At 39.7% G+C, this 14,470-nt stretch overlaps 1 protein-coding gene across 4 annotated transcripts in view; it reads left to right on the forward strand.

Annotated features, from left to right (window-relative positions):
* LOC141488987 (uncharacterized) overlaps positions 1 to 13,491 on the forward strand; it is a 29,712-nt gene extending 16,221 nt beyond the window's left edge. For 3 of the 4 annotated variants that reach the window (XM_074189530.1, XM_074189528.1, XM_074189529.1), the window contains exon 4: positions 6,119 to 13,491. In XM_074189530.1, the coding sequence (XP_074045631.1) occupies positions 6,119 to 7,656 (1,538 nt within the window). In that variant the 3' untranslated portion in view covers positions 7,657 to 13,491. The remainder of the gene's footprint in view (positions 1 to 6,118) is intronic. The other variant, XR_012468876.1, reaches the window with a different exon arrangement.
* The last annotated feature ends 979 nt before the right edge of the window (positions 13,492 to 14,470 follow it).

Below are 14,470 nucleotides of genomic sequence, written 5' to 3' on the forward strand. Positions count from 1 at the left end.
AGTGATGCCATGATAAATATGTGAATTGAATTTGAATGAATGGGGACTGTGCTAAGTTCACCAGCCTCACTTTCACCTCTGGAGTCATCTGGGTGCAGTGACCAGATATGGCTCAGGATGACTAAAGATGGCTCTGGATTAAGGCAATCAGGGTTAAGTGACTTGCCCAAGGTCACACAGCTAGTAAGTATCAAGGGTCTGAGGCTGGATTTGGACTCCCATCCTCCCGACTTCAAGGCCAGTACTCTGTTCACTGCACCATCTAGCTGCCTATACATTGGAGAGAGAAATCCCAGGAAGCACCTGTGCAGATAAGGAAGAAAAAACCAGGCAGTTTTGAATAATTGCAAATGAAAACTTAGAGGTTCTTTGGGAAATGTGATGCAGGGTGATCTCCTTAAAGTTCCCCTAACCAACCAATTGGAGCTTGTATGTCATAAGCTGCCAACTTGTGGCTGTCTTGGATACCTGGTTCAGAAGAGGCTTTTCTTCTATCTTCATTGAATCTTTCTCCCTCTGATTTGGATTGGTGATTATACTTTCTCCACCATCCTTAGAAACTCCTTCACAGATTAGTTCCTTTGTTTCTAGTGCTCAGGGTGACCCCCCCCCTTTTTTTTATTAGACAGTGGGAAATTCTTTCTTGCCTCTGCTGCTTCTTTCAAGTGTTGTCCACTTTCTCATCCCTTTATACCAGATTTGCAAACATGTTGCCGACACCCACTTGTTCTGCTTTGTCAAATGTGATATTTGCAAAATGCTCATTCCCTTCTTTGACTCCTGTTCTCTTCTCAGAGTCCTCTAGATTGGCTTCTGCCCCAGCACAGTCCTTACACTTCTCTTGAAGGTGCTAGCTTCTTCCAGGCCAAATCCAAGGGTATTGTCTCTAGAGTGTTCTTATCTCTGTCTTAAGGATCTTTAGCCTCTTTGCTTCATTTCCTGCTGTTGATATTAGAACCTTATAGCTTTTAAAATGGATTTTTATTGCTATATTTTAATTTCATGTTGCCTAGATTTCTCCAATTCCCTCTCCTTCCCACTGCAAACAGCTATCTCTTATAAAAAATATTTTTTTCTCTAAATCATTACTTATTAGAGAAATGCAAATTAAAGCTTCTCTGAGGTACCACCTCACACCTCTCAGACTGGTCAATATGACCAGAAAGGATGATGATCAATGTTGGAGGGGATGTGGGAAATCTGGGACACTGATGCATTGTTGGTGGAGCTGTGAATTCGTCCAACTTTTCTGGAGAGCAGTTTGGAATTGAGCCTAAAGGGCAACAAAAACGTGCATACCCTTTGATCCAGCAATACCACTAGTGGGTCTATACCCTGAAGAGATTATGAAAAAGGGTAAAAACATCACTTGTACAAAAATATTCATAGCAACCCTGTTTGTGGTGGCAAAGAATTGGAAATTAAGTGAATGTCCTTCAGCTGGGGAATGGCTTAACAAACTGTGGTCTATGTATGTCATGGAACACTATTGTTCCATTAGAAACCAGGAGGGATGGGAATTCAGGGAAGCCTGGAGGAATTTGCATGAACTGATGCTGAGTGAGATGAGCAGAACCATAGAAACATTGTACACCCTGACAACAACATGGGGGATGATGATCAACCTTGATGGACTTGCTCATTCCATCAGTGCAACAATCAGGGACAATTTTGGGTTGTCTGCGATGGAGAATACTGTCTGTATCCAGAGAAACAACTGTGGAGTTTGAACAAAGACTAAGGACTATTACCTTCAATTTAGAAAAAAAAAATCTTATTTTTATGTAAATTTGCTATCTCTTATACTTTGTTTTTTCCTTAAGGATATGATTTCTCTCTCAACACATTCAACTTAGATCAATGTAGACCATGGAAACAATGTAAAGACTAACAGACTGCCTTCTGTGGGGGTGGGGGGAGGGAAGCAAGCTTAGGGGAATGTAAAACTCAAATAAAATCTTTCTTAAAAAAAAGGATATTTTTTCAAAGCAAAAAAAAATAAACTCCACAAGGAATTAAATTGATGAATATTTAATGACCTTTAAGATGAAGCATCATCTGGGTTGGCCAGCTTCCCTGTAGGACTCTATCAAGTGTTCGCTACCTTCTTAGAGGCTCATGCATTCAGATGTGGATTCCCAAATAGTCCCTACTGCCCACTTTTCTCTTCTCCAGGTCCAGCCCTAGACCAGTTTCCTGGAAAACTGCATTTAAAGGGTTCCACTCTTGTAATGTTCTCAGCCTCTTTGGGGAGTGTCTTCTTCCTGCTCTGCTCTTCTCCTCCCTGCCCCCTCCACTCTTCTGAACACATCTGATTGGAAGGACATTTGTCTTTGGTTGGGCCTTAGTCTGCCTCTGATGTTTGTCTCCTTGGGTCTAATTCTTCTTTTTGGGACCAAATGGATCAGTCCTGGCTTCTCTCTGACTGGCTTTCAGTCACTTGAAGTTACTGGGAGTTCCTCTCAGGCTTCACATGTGCATAGATGAGGCACTGACTGTGTGTTGGGTACTGGAGACAATTGTCAAATCGGATCAATAATTCTAATCATTTTTCTGGTGCCTCCTGTGCTGAGTGTTTTACAAAGAGAAGCTCATTGAATACTCACAGTAACCCTGAAAGGGAAGGACTATTCTTTCCCCCATTTTATAAATGAGGAAACTGAAGCAGACAGTGTAAGTGACCCCCAAAATGAAATCATGGGTCCATTTCCTCACTACTCTGGCCAGGAGTCCAAGGACATTCTTGTCCCAGGATTCAAAGATTTCACAGGTGGCCATAGTTAGATTCATTTAGATTCAAAAAAACAATCCCATCTTGATTTTCACTGATTTCTAGCTGAAATTTGATCTTTTCATAAAGGATGGTCAGGCTTCACCCACAGGGAGCCTATGACCCCCAGATCCAGCTGATGCCCATCCTTTTACTATACTCGGGTGGTTCCTGCCACCACCTCCTCACCCTGTAGAAACCTTGGCCACCCTCAGAACAGGACTCGGGCACCTCTTTCTGCACGGGCCTCCTCATCTACAAGCATGCTGACTTGTATCCATTTTATCCTTGCTTTTCAATGCATAGGTTCCCAAGATATGGAATGTTGGCTCCTGGAGGGCAGAATCTCTAGCATCTACTCCAGCACTTGATAAACCATAGGCACTTAATAACTAATACTAATCAATCTACAATAATAACCTTTTAGCTTCATACACAGTCCTCTAAATCTAGTCTGGCCCTTTTGCCAATAGTGCCTCTGTGACCATTTGCTTTTTCAATTTAACTTTGTTATTTCACTTTCTGGCCACAAGCTCCTAATTTTTGCCCCCCTCCTTTCATTTTCATCTCCCACTAAACCTGCTCTTCACATGTGTGACCTGCAGTGCCCTAACTCATCCCTATTCCCCAGATAGGCTTCATTCCATTCATCTTTCAACTTGCTTTGACCCTTCCCATTGGTTTCTTTTCAAGATGACTATAGCTACTACTATCTTAGAAACTTTTCCTCTTCTTCCTCAACCCTCCCCTGCTCCAGTCTTCCAGCTGGTTAAACCTCAGGTCTGGATGAATCTTGACAATTCTAGTTATTATCTTTTTGCTTTGGCTCTCAGCCTGTTAAGCATTACTGGAGAATTCACAAAGTTGAGCTGATTCCACCCACTTGAAATATAACCTGTATTGAAACCTTACTTTTGCTCAGCTAAGCAAATACTTATGTTTTATTCTTGTTAACTCTAGTGATTTTTCTAAACCTTTTCTCTCTTTAAACCTGAGTACACACTTTTTTTGGACGTGTACCAGATGATCTTACTCTTTCATAGAGGTTTATGCATTGTGACAGTACACCCTTAATTTTCTTCCTTCATTCCTCAGAATTTGGCATCTCTGTCTATAGTTTTCCTTTTTGTCTTCTTTAAAAAATTTTCATATATATTTATTTTGTTGTAGTTTAAACAGTATTAAGTAGCCATTTTCAACCTTTAAAATGATGCACTGAAAAAGAAGTCTTAATTTTAGACTTTTATTGTGTTGTACTGAGGAACAAAGGATGTTTCTTATTTTGGGATTGGAACATCTGAGCATACTTTACAAATTTTTAATATCCTGTATTGAATTTTGATAGAAAATGCCATCCACAACCAGAGAAAGAACTTTGGAGTCTGAATGCAAATCAAGGCATATACTATTTTCACTTTTTAAAATTTGTTTTTTCTTTCTTTCTTGTCATTTTCCCCCTTCTGTTTTGACTCTTCTTTCACAGTGTAACTGATATGGAAATATATGCAACATATTGTGTTATGCTATCTTAGGATGGGGGCAGGAAAGGAGAAAATTTTATAAAAATTAATATTGAAAACTATCTTTATATAAAATTGGAAAAATAATAAGAAAGAATATTTTTATCAAGATTTATATCTTTAAAAATATTATAGTAGCCCATTTTCTGATGGCAAAATTATGGAAATTGAGGGGATGCCCATCAGCTGAGGAATGGTTTACCAAGCAGGCAGATTTTAGAAAAACCTAGAAAGACTTGGGAAAAATGGATATGAAGTAAAATGATCAGAATCAGGAACACAATGTATATAGTATTAGCAACATTGTATACAATATCAGCACTGTATGATGATCCACTATGAATGGCTCAGCAACAAGACAAGTACAAAGCTGGGGAAGGAAAATGCCAAAATGCCATCCACGTCCAAGTTTTTAGTCCTTCTAAAGCATTTAATCTCTCTAGCCAATTTATAATGAATAAGTATTCCAATAAAATCAAAATCAGTTATTTATAAGCTCTGGTAAACAAAAACTTCTAACAAACTAAGAGTTAAGTTATTAATACAATTATTAAAAACATCATGGTTCCTTAAGGAATACAAATTCAAACCTATCAAAGCAATGATAGTAGGTAAAAAGCAAATTTTCATTATCCTTTCTGTCAGCATGTTAGAACATCTGCATTTATGGTTATAGGATCATAAAAGTTCTGATCTATTCATATATTTTTAAATATGAATTGCCAAGAATGATGTATTGAGAGCTAGAGAAACATCCAGTAGGATTCAGGAAAAAGTGTGGATGAAATATTCTGGAAATTCAGGAGGATTGAGGGTGTTTCATTGCTCTACAGTTTTCAGTTCCACAAATGCTATGACGTGCCAGATGGCAAAGAAGATGAGCAAGGTATGAGCAAGAGCCCCATCATAGAAATTCGTGAATGTAAATGTCATGACTTGAGGGAGAGACCAAGACAACTCTGATTGACATGAATGAGGCAAAGGCTGACATCCCTTACCTTTTGTTTTTGTCCTTGGAATCTTTGCTGAGACTCCATCCACTCCTGCCTTGTTTCTGCAATCATCCTACCTCTTCTCTCTCAAGAATCTTCAATCATTCTCTTTCCTTTGGTTCCTTCTCATAGGCTTAGAAATAATCTCTCTAATTCTAAAAAAAACTTGTCCTTGATGCTCTCTCCCATCCCTCTACTAAACTTATGTCCAAGCATACCAGCAGCTTCCTAGTTGCTCTGTGGTCTGAGAGGTATCATGCTTTCTACCCCTATCTCTATTGCTTTTCTGACTCTCACTGGTTCCTCTACTTCTTCCTGATTCCTTAAGAGGTATAGTAAATTATCGAATCATAGATTTTTTTAATAATTGAGATATTTTTCTATTTCCATCTTCTGGCAGTTTACCATAGATTCTTTTATTCCCTGTTGTGGATATTTGTTTGAACCTGGAGACTTGACCTAGTTTACAAGGACTATGTCCCTTGTTTCCTTTTCCTCACCAATTTCAGGCTTCGGTTTCTTGATAATGATGTTTTAGAGTTAGTGCCATGTAATAGGACATAGTATGAGTGAGAAGATTGGGACTCCATGTCTAGCTCTTCTGTGCGAATGATATAACCTTGGTCAAATCATTCCTCCCTGGGTGTCAATTTCTTTACATATCAAATGTAATGATTAAAAGCTTTCTTGTATTGTGAGGAGAAAAAAGAAACAAGATGAATATATAAACTTACAATTTGAAATGCTTGCAAATGTAGGATTTTGTTTTTCCTTAATGAAAATTACAGTTTTTCTTTCTTTTGAAACAATAAACAGTAGACATTATTTTTTTCCAGATTGGGAGGCTAAGGAATCAGCTCCAAAGCTAGAAATGCCTGTGGAAGAAGTGTCCTTGCAAAGCCTTACAAGATTTAGTTCCCAGAGCCACAGGTTGGGAAATGCCTGGGATTATGATGTCAAGTTTGAGAGACAGCAGGACAACCAAGAGAAAGAGTCTATACAAGAAACAGTCACCCAAAGGAAAGTTCTTAATAAGCTGAGAAGCCATGGATGTAATAAATTTGGAAGAAGCTTCAATCTTGGATCAATCCTTGTTCCACCCCAGAAAGTTCCTATGATAAAGAGCTTGTGTAAATATAATACATATGGAAGAAGTCTCAAGCAGTATTCCAGCCTGATGAAAGGTAGGATAATCTCAGAGCCTTGTAAGGGTGACGAAGCAGGCAAAACCTTCTGTTACTATTCTGACTTTAGTCAATATAGAGCACACACTGGGAAGAAAGCTTATAAGTATAATGAAAATGGAAAGACTTTTAGCCAGAACATATGCATTACCCAGAATGAGAGAATTACTCTAGGCCAAAAGTCCCATAAATGTAATGAACATAGTCAGGTCTTCAGCCACAACTCATCCTTCACTAAACACCTGAGAGTCCATTTTGGAGAGAAACCTTATAAATGTAATGAGTGTGGGAAAATCTTTGGCTACATTTCATCCCTTATTAATCATCAGAGAATACATACTGAAGAAAAACCCTATGCATGTAATTCATGTGGAAAATCCTTCAGAGACAGATCATACCTTACTCAACACCAGAGAATTCACACTGGAGAGAAACCCTATAAGTGTAATGAATGTGGAAAGGTTTTTATCCGAGGTACGCATCTTACTCGACACCAGAGAATTCATACAGGAGAGAAGCCATATCATTGTAAGGAATGTGGGAAAGCCTTCAATCAGAGCACACATCTTATTCAGCATCAGAGAATTCATACTGGGGAGAAACCCTACAAATGTAATGTATGTGGAAAAGCCTTCAGTCAGAGCACATATGTTATTCAACATCAGAGACGTCACACGGGAGAATACCCCCATAAGTGTGATGAATGTGGGAAAGCCTTCAGCCAAAGGTCATCTCTTATTGAGCATCAGAGAATCCACACTGGTGAAAAACCCTGTGTATGTAATGAATGTGGAAAAGCTTTTAGAAGTTATCCATCTCTTACTAAACATCAAAGAATTCATACTGGAGACAAACCCTATTTGTGTAATGAATGTGGGAAAGCCTTCAGCCGTAGTGCTTACCTTACTCAACATCAAAGAATTCATACAGGAGAGAAACCTTTTAATTGTATTGACTGTGGGAAAAGTTTCATCCGGAGTGCACACCTTATTGAACACAAAAGAATTCATACGGGAGAGAAACCCTATGAATGTAGTGAATGTGGAAAAGCCTTTAGCAATCGTTCTTCTGTTACCAAACATCAAAAAATTCACACTCAAGCAAAACAGTATGAATGCTGTGAGTGTGGAAACACCTTTATTAAGAAATCATTACTTCTTCAACATAGGAAAATCCATATTGGAAAGTAACTGTAAATAAGACTATGGGAAAGCATCAACCATAGCAGTCATTAGCTATATGTATTCATGAGAGAATTCATACTGATGGAAATTCTCATCAATGAAATGAATCTTGGACAGCCTTCAGATGCAGATATCATTTGAGACTTCACACTAAAGAATAATCATAGGATTCAAAAGAGTCATGATCTTGTTGATGTGGGTACTTTTTCTTCCTGATGTAGATGATAATCTCTTCCCAGCCTTAGAACACAGTTCATGTGGTTGAAAGAAGCTTGTATATATAGTCAGGATTTTGTTCAGACATCTTCAGTCTGTCTCTTCATGACCCCCGTGTGGAGTTGTCTAGGCAAATAGGATGTGTGGGTTCAACTCCCAGTTAATGCTACTTTCTACTTTCATGATCTTTAGCAAATCCCTTCTCTCCAGGCCTCAGTTTTTCTACATGAGGATGATGGATTAGATGAACTCTAAGGTCCCTTGAAGGTCTAAATTCTGTGATCCTATGAGTTAGCATGGCCAAAAACAAATCATTACCTGGTGGTGGCAACCTTCTAGTGATGATGCTTAAGGAAGTTGGTCCTTGGATTGCAAACCCCACTTGAATCACATCATTGGTCCCACACTCTTAAGGAATTTCAATGTAGTAGAGCTTGTATTCTTGTTTTTTTAAGGTTTTTTGTAAGGCAAACAGGGTTAAGTGGCTTGCCCAAGGCCACACAGCTAGGTCATTATTAAGTGTCTGAGATCAGATTTGAACCCAGGTACTCCTGACTCTAGGGCCGGTGCTTTATCCACTACGCCACCTAGCCACCCCTTTAGAGCTTGTGTTCTACTGGCACATCATACTGAATCATCAGCATAGGATGCTTACAGAGTGATACAGATATTATTATCCCCATGTATTGGGGAGAGGACTGATGGAAGTGAAAAACTGGGAGAAATTTTATTCCCTTTTTTTAAAACTGGTTTGGTTTCCTTCTGTAATGCCTACAGCTTCTGTCCTAGATTTCCTCACATAGGGCCACTAATCTCTTTAAGGCTTGTATCATCCCTTGTTTGGACTATTGGAATGGCTATCTGTCTGATTTTCCTGCCTCCAGCGTCTTCCCTCTCCCTCTTCATTCTGTTGCCAAATCACATTGCTGCCAAAATCATTTTCCTGATTTATTGAATCTCAATAAGCTTGAATGTTTCCCTAAATCCACTTAGATAAAACAAATTTATGCTGCTATTTAGGTCCTCCACAGTATAGTACTAACCCAACTTAATATCTTTATATTAGTGTTTATTCTACTCTTCATTTCTTCACTTCATATATTCTAGGATCTATCCAAACTCTAAACTTAAAATTCTTTCTCCTGACATTCATAATGGCTGTCCCCTACACCTGGAATGTACTATTTTCCCAACTTCCTTAAAAATAGCCCAGGTGCCACCACCTCTGGAAAGCCTTTCTTGATCTTCCCTTAAAGTGCCATCTTAGAGTGCTCTAGAGAACTTTATTCTTTACTTTATCTATATTCATATTTATTCTACATCCTATCCCCCCATCTCTAACAGAATGTAAGCTTTCATCTCTTCCCCCTTTCCTCCCTAGCACAGGGGCAGGGAATTTCTGACCTATGGGTCATTGGTCTGGTGCTGCTACAGTGACCATGGGCAAGACTTGAAATTCAATAAATCTAGGATCTTTTTAGGGGTGAATTAATTAAATGTTTGACTAAATGTAGCAAGTGAATATTCAAATGACCCTTGACAGAAAAATGGTTTCCATCCTTAAGCTAACACCTCAGAGCCTCACATATTGTCCTGCACATTAAGCCTTGGGGGCTTAATAAACTTTGGATTAAACTCTTGGACATTTTTAAAATGATTGTATCCCATTTTGTTTCCATTTTCTTGAAACATAGGACATTTCCCTAATAATAGTAATTTCATTCAATCTGAACCATTTGGGAAAGAGTATTGTCCTTGGGAGAAAATGACAGTGTGTGTGGAGGTTGCTGTAGACATTCAGATCATTGGTCTTTATTAAAGCAGTTTGGGGTCTGATAAAACTTGTTCTTGGAAAAAAACATCAAGGTAATCACCTAGGTGTCTCCTCTAACTGTGGCACACTAAAAGATTAGGGTTTGGGATTTAGGATTTTGGGTGTTAGCATTGGGTGTTTTTCATTACACCAAATAATGTAACCAATTTCTCCATTTATCTATGAGACTGACCCTAGTCAAACCTTAAGGTGAATGGCATTGGCCTTTTGGATTCTTATATCATAAGTCTGTTCCCTCCATTTACAGATGAGAAAACTGAAGTCCAGAAACTGCTAACATAATCAACAGTTGTAGGACAAGGATATAGGTGGTCTTGTAATTGGTGCTTTAAGATTACACATTGTTCTCACACCAGTGTTCTCTCCTCACACCTGGGAGGTACAGCGTTCACTCATTCTATTCATTTTACATTTGTAGAAACTTAAGAAAGGGGAAGTTACTTAAGCTAACTAATGAAATGTCATGGGTGAGACTTGGGAAAATTGGTCTTTTACCTTTAAAACCAGTGCTCACCTCTTGACTTCCAGCATAGCCCTCTTCGTCAGCATCTGAACCCTCTTACCTTATCACATCTGTCCAGTATTCATTCTTCTAGATTGTTCTTAATTCCTACCAAGTTTACAAAGGGAGATACTGTGGTTCTGTCTCGGGTTTTTCTATATAGGCCCATTGAAACATACCCACTTTTAACACTACAGTGAAAGAAATGAGGAAATATCTTTATTTCCTGAGACTCTACTTCGTTCAAGGCCTAGTGCCTGATGTTGTGGGTGAAATGAAGAAGAATTGTCCACTGTCCCCAACTTCATTAAACATTGATTCTAGAAAGAGAGATGACCACCACACCTTGTCATATATAACTAATGTAAGAATCATTCTAGAGGCACAAAACATACTGGGAATTTTTGAGGAGGTCATTTTTGGTTGGAGAACTAGGGAAGTCTATGAGGGAAGAGGGATCATTTTTATTAGGTTCTGAAGACTCTAAATCGGAATTTGACAAGAGAGAAGAAAGGAAGACATTTTTAGTTGAAGGGAATAGCGAATAAAAACACAGTACTTGGGAAAGAATTCAGCAACTTCATAAAAGACAAGGTACATGCTGGGAAGCAGTGGAATCTAAGCTCAGAAGTGATTGGACTGTTCTAAAGAACAGCCTTAAGTGGAGGGACATCTAGAGACAGGTTGTAGCTTCAGAACTACTAGCTAGCATTAAGAGATACCATGGGCCACCCCCATTTTACAGATGAGAAAACTGAGGTAGCCAGGTGATGTGACTTGCCAGTAGTCACAGCTGACCATGGAGGCAGGTTCATATGCAGATCTTCCTGACTTTTTAAGCCCAATCTATTATTATGTAACACCTAAAGAGGCCTTAATTTTCCTTTTCAAAGAATGGAGATAGTTATGAAAAAATATTGGATTCTTAAGGTCCTTTAGAAATGAGTTGTTTTGTAGACACAAAGAGAATGGGGTTCGGATTGGGGAGTGAACTTGTGCTTCCTTTTGGAATTTGTTATAGAAAAGTAGATACCATAAGGTTTAATGGACACTCACTGTCTGTGTGGCCAAAGAAAATCTCAACCTTTCTGATCCTCAGGCAAGTCTCTGACATCTGCAATGACAGAGAAAGGTTGTCATCTACTTTGAAGGAGGACATTCCTAAACTTGACAAAATCACAGACTTTTGACATAATTGAGGATTAGTTCAATTAGTGAGTATTTATACTGTGTGTTAGGAACTGTGTAAGACATGGAGGATACAAGCTTAATCAATGAACTTCTCCCTGGGCAAAGAGTAGCCACTGTCATGTTGTACATTAGAAAGACTGGAGAGACAAAGGCAAGAAAGCCAATTAAGAGACTAATGAATTGAGTCTCTTAAGAGGTTAGGAGTTGTAGGAGTTGTAGGAGTTGTTGGGATAGAGTTGTGTGAAAGAAGTGGAATTCTAGGAACTGTGTCCTGGACCAAAGTCCTCTTAGCTTCCTGGTCTCAATAGTGTTGTGGGGAGTGAGAAAGAGAGGAATAGCAGAACTGTACCAGCAGCATCTTCCTTGTCTGGCCATCAGAACAGTGGAAAGAGAAGTCATTCATAGATCTGGGCACTGAGAAATCGTTTTAGTTACACTCTTCCACCTTGGACAATGGACACTAACCTTTAGATTGGAGTGGAGACCTTCTCTTGATGTTCTGTCTTCTGTTGATCAACTAATCAGAAATTTTCAAGGACACACAATCACAGACTATCCTTTCTTCTCATAGGCCTGTGTTCCTCATCTTCAAAATGAAGTTTTTCTGCAGTCTTGTCTCTTCAGGATTCTATCTTCTACTGTAGAGTGGCATTAACACAACTCTTCCCCATGTGGAGGCTTGGTTAGGACACAATTCCTGCCTTAAGCACCTTGCCATTTAGTAGAACACCACATCACCTGGCAGAGGCATTAGGTTCAAACACAAGTGCCACAGGAATTCTGAGTGGGGAAGAGATGATGAGTTATCAGGGAGAGTCTCCTGGAAGAGGAGGCATTGGAGTTGGTCAGGAAAGGAGGGTTACTAAAAAAGCAGCTAGCGAGGCAGGAACAATGAGAGCAAAGCCATCCAAGTCATAGAGGGCAATGTGGGGAGAGGAGGCAAGGCTGAGGAGAGAATGCAAGAGACCTGGGAGGTAGGGAGTGGTATGAGGTAAGGCTGGAAAGGGCTGGAACTGGAGCAGAGGAGATGAAACTTGATCCAGACCCAGAGCCCCCTCTAAAAATGGTGAATTCCTAAGGCTTAGCAGGGAAAAACTGAGCTAATAGTTTTGAGTCTGAAAATCTCTCAGAGAGCTAATAGTTTTGAGTCTGAAAATCTCTCAGGGAGATCAGATCTCTTCAATCTCTAGCTCCTGATAATGAACTGCAGGTACTTTTTGCTAAGTAGATTAGTGGTTAGACACTGGACCTGGAATCGATATGGAAAAAAAATATCCCTGGCCACCAAAGCCCATAGATGCCAATCCCAAAATCTCCCCTTATTGAGTATCTCCCCTTCCAAAGGCCTCATTTCTTTTGTCTTAAGCTGCAGCAGTAGCATCTGGGTTAGGGGTCTCTCCCCACCTTCCATTAGTCCTCTGACATCCATTTCTGTATGTACATAGCAATAGCTACCTTCAATGGGACTGAGAGTAGTTGAACCAAATCCTTTGCCTTCCCTAGGGGATTGATGATAATATTTTTTAAAAAAATTGTGCTCCAAGAAACTTGGATTTAGGATCTTCTGATTATAAAATGTACTTGCAGCTGACCCAGCCCATAGGTCCTTATCTGTTTGTAAAGCCTTTTGCACACACAGCTCTTGCCTTTCCACATACTGGTGATATTGCTTATTTGAGTTGCAATTCTGGCCTCCCTGCTTCAGGGGATGGCTGAGGGTGGGGTGACACCAGGAAGGGAATATCCTTTGGAGCTCCTTCTGATCTTTTGGAAGAAGAGGCCAACAGTAATAAGATTCTGTATTTCTGTATGGGCTGGAAACAAAGACTCACCCGTGATTTGCAGAGAGGTGGGTCTCTTTGGTTCCTGGGAAGCTTCTTGGGTGTGAGACTAAGGTTGTGGGCCTCATGTGCAGAAGATAGCTTAATAATGAAAAGGGCCACTTGGGCTCCAGGGTGTGTTTTTTGAGTTCTCAGTGTATTCCAAACTTTTCTTCCTATTACAGGCCAGTTGCTAGAGAGCTGGTTCCCTAGGAGGGGCAGGAGCATCATCTTCTGGAGCCTGAGGAGAACATGGACTCTAGAGGACAGTACATGCATGGGGTTGAAAGTGAAGGGACCACTGGCTGGAAGGTGAGAGGAGCTTTGATAAGTGGTTTGCAGAGGATAGAAAGAGTGCAAGGGATGAGACGACCACCTTCTTGGAGCAGAGGAGAGATGTCTGCAGAGGCCCAAAGACACAGCTGGGGAGCAAGCTGAAAGAACTGGTGAACAGGCGCAGGCAGTGGTGACCATTCCCCTGCTGAGGGCAGCAAGTGGGAAGAGGCTGTGTGTGGAGAAGCAACTTTCCCCCTATTTTGGGGGGTCAATTAACAAGTGCTTTTCTTTCCCTCCCTGACCCCTCCTACCATTTAAAAGGAAAACAAAATCTTTGTAACAAATATACAAGTCAAGCAAGAGTCTCAGTATCCCAAAAGATTCTTAGTATCCCATGTTCAAAAAAAAGTCTCATTCTACATATTAATTCAATCAACTCTGTCAGGAGGTGGGGAGTATAGATCATTCTAATTCCTCCAGAATCATGGTTGGTTGCATTCATCAGAGATCTTGAATCTTTCAAATTGATTTGTCTTTACAATATTGCTATTATAAGAATTGTTTAAGGATCATACTCCTGTAACCCTTGCACTTAGCTGGTACAAGGAAGACTTGTAAGTCATTAAGACTTTGAAGACTCCTGGAGGTAATGATAGCTCGGTGGTAGTATTCTTTCCTGTGGACTTGGATATTTTATGGAGTTCTGTATATCAATAATTTGTATATAAGATTATTTATGTAATGAACTTGTAGTTCATCGATAGGATTCTTTCTTATAGATTTGAATATTATTTAGGTTTCCAAGAAATTGTAAATAAAATTGTTCGTGTTATAAGATTTGTGAGCCTGTGTGCTTGTAAAGGAATATAGTGATTACCCATGAGGTGATGCTTTAGGAAAATCTCTCCTCGTGTCTACCATTTCTTCCATTGAACTGCTCTTTCCTGGTTCTCTTCCCAGTTGTCTGAACTCTTCTGCAGT

Source organism: Macrotis lagotis, chromosome 5 (genome assembly GCF_037893015.1).
Source record: "Macrotis lagotis isolate mMagLag1 chromosome 5, bilby.v1.9.chrom.fasta, whole genome shotgun sequence".
In the NCBI taxonomy this organism is placed as follows: Eukaryota; Metazoa; Chordata; class Mammalia; order Peramelemorphia; family Peramelidae; genus Macrotis; species Macrotis lagotis.